Raw genomic sequence first — 1,282 nt, 5'->3', positions numbered from 1 at the left:
AAAAAAAAAAGGGGTCAACGTGATATTGAAAATTAATCGATTAAAATTTTTAACTCGATTAAATGATTATGATTAAAAAGAATATATTTCAAAAATTCATGAATTTTTTATTTTATTCGGTTATACGATTTTTGAATACTCGCAAACCCATTAAACAGAAACGCATTAGTTTTGAGTCATATATTTTATAAATATTCAAAATGTGGATATGGACGGATTATTTAACGCGATCTTTTATTCTAAATTATTATTTATTATTATTATTTTTTTTATATTGATTTAACATCATTTTTATATTTTATCTGTAATCGATTTTAAAAATCTTTTTTTTTTTTTTGGAATCATTTATATTTATTTCTCTCCATTTCTTACATATGTCAAAAAATATTTACTCTTTAATGTTTTGTTAAAAAAATGTTTCATTACGTAACATAATGTAATATCGTGAAATCAAAAGTAGCACAGAATAATAATTGATATCGTATCTCCTGCACGAAACAATTATTGAATTATGCAACAAATATATACACAACACATATAACTTCACGATATCATTTTTTCGTATTTTTGTCGCGCAATATTCTGTCCAATTTTTTCTACATTTTGAACTAAATGACAATTAGAAAAAAAAGAGAAAACGAAATAAAAACAAAAAATAAAACTGGTTGCCACTATCTTAAATCTCTTATTAGAAAATCTCGTAAGATAAAATATATCGATTAACAGAACGAAATTAATTTTTCAGACTTCTATGGAGGAAGTGGCTCGAGGTGATCCAAAGGTGAATCAATCGTCCCTGTTACAAAAACTGTTGTCCGAGTGACTGCCGGCCAACATTTTGCACGGTAAAGGGATCTATATAATATACGTTTAAATACGAGACCAGAGACAGGAAGAATGAAAACAGGAATCGAGGATCGTAGCAAAGAAGAAAATATAAATAGGGGAAAAATATCGATCGTACATACATGCATATACACCTTATACGTAATGGATACTAATTGTATTATATGTAAGCGTTGCAACACACGAAGTCAGTATTCAGATACGTATCACCAAATACAATGTTGAAAGACGATTAAAAAAAATTAAAGAAGCTAGATAAACGTATCGTGCTTTCCGTTTTTTTGCCTTGGTATTGGTTCAAAATCGCGAAACAAGATGTCATGGAAATATCGAACGATATATCGATATTTAATCTCATTCGAACTCGAAGGACCAAAAGTTTCTCGTTTCCCGTTTGGCTGTGTCGAGATTTTTTCGGTGAATGTATTACCTTATT

The 1,282-nt window shown here is 28.5% G+C and overlaps 1 protein-coding gene across 1 annotated transcript in view; it reads left to right on the top strand.

Moving 5' to 3' along the window:
• The window catches only part of LOC102680824 (nuclear receptor coactivator 3-like), a 40,390-nt gene extending 39,314 nt beyond the window's left edge, over nt 1–1,076 (top strand). Inside the window, 1 exon segment of the mRNA XM_031514171.1 lies at nt 746–1,076. Within this exon segment, the coding sequence (XP_031370031.1) occupies nt 746–823 (78 nt within the window). The 3' untranslated portion in view covers nt 824–1,076.
• The last annotated feature ends 206 nt before the right edge of the window (nt 1,077–1,282 follow it).

Source organism: Apis dorsata, unplaced genomic scaffold (assembly GCF_000469605.1).
Source record: "Apis dorsata unplaced genomic scaffold, Apis dorsata 1.3 scaffold_919, whole genome shotgun sequence".
In the NCBI taxonomy this organism is placed as follows: domain Eukaryota; kingdom Metazoa; phylum Arthropoda; class Insecta; order Hymenoptera; family Apidae; genus Apis; species Apis dorsata.
Note: the sequence above shows the minus strand (reverse complement) of the source record. Positions and strands in the feature narration are given on the sequence as shown.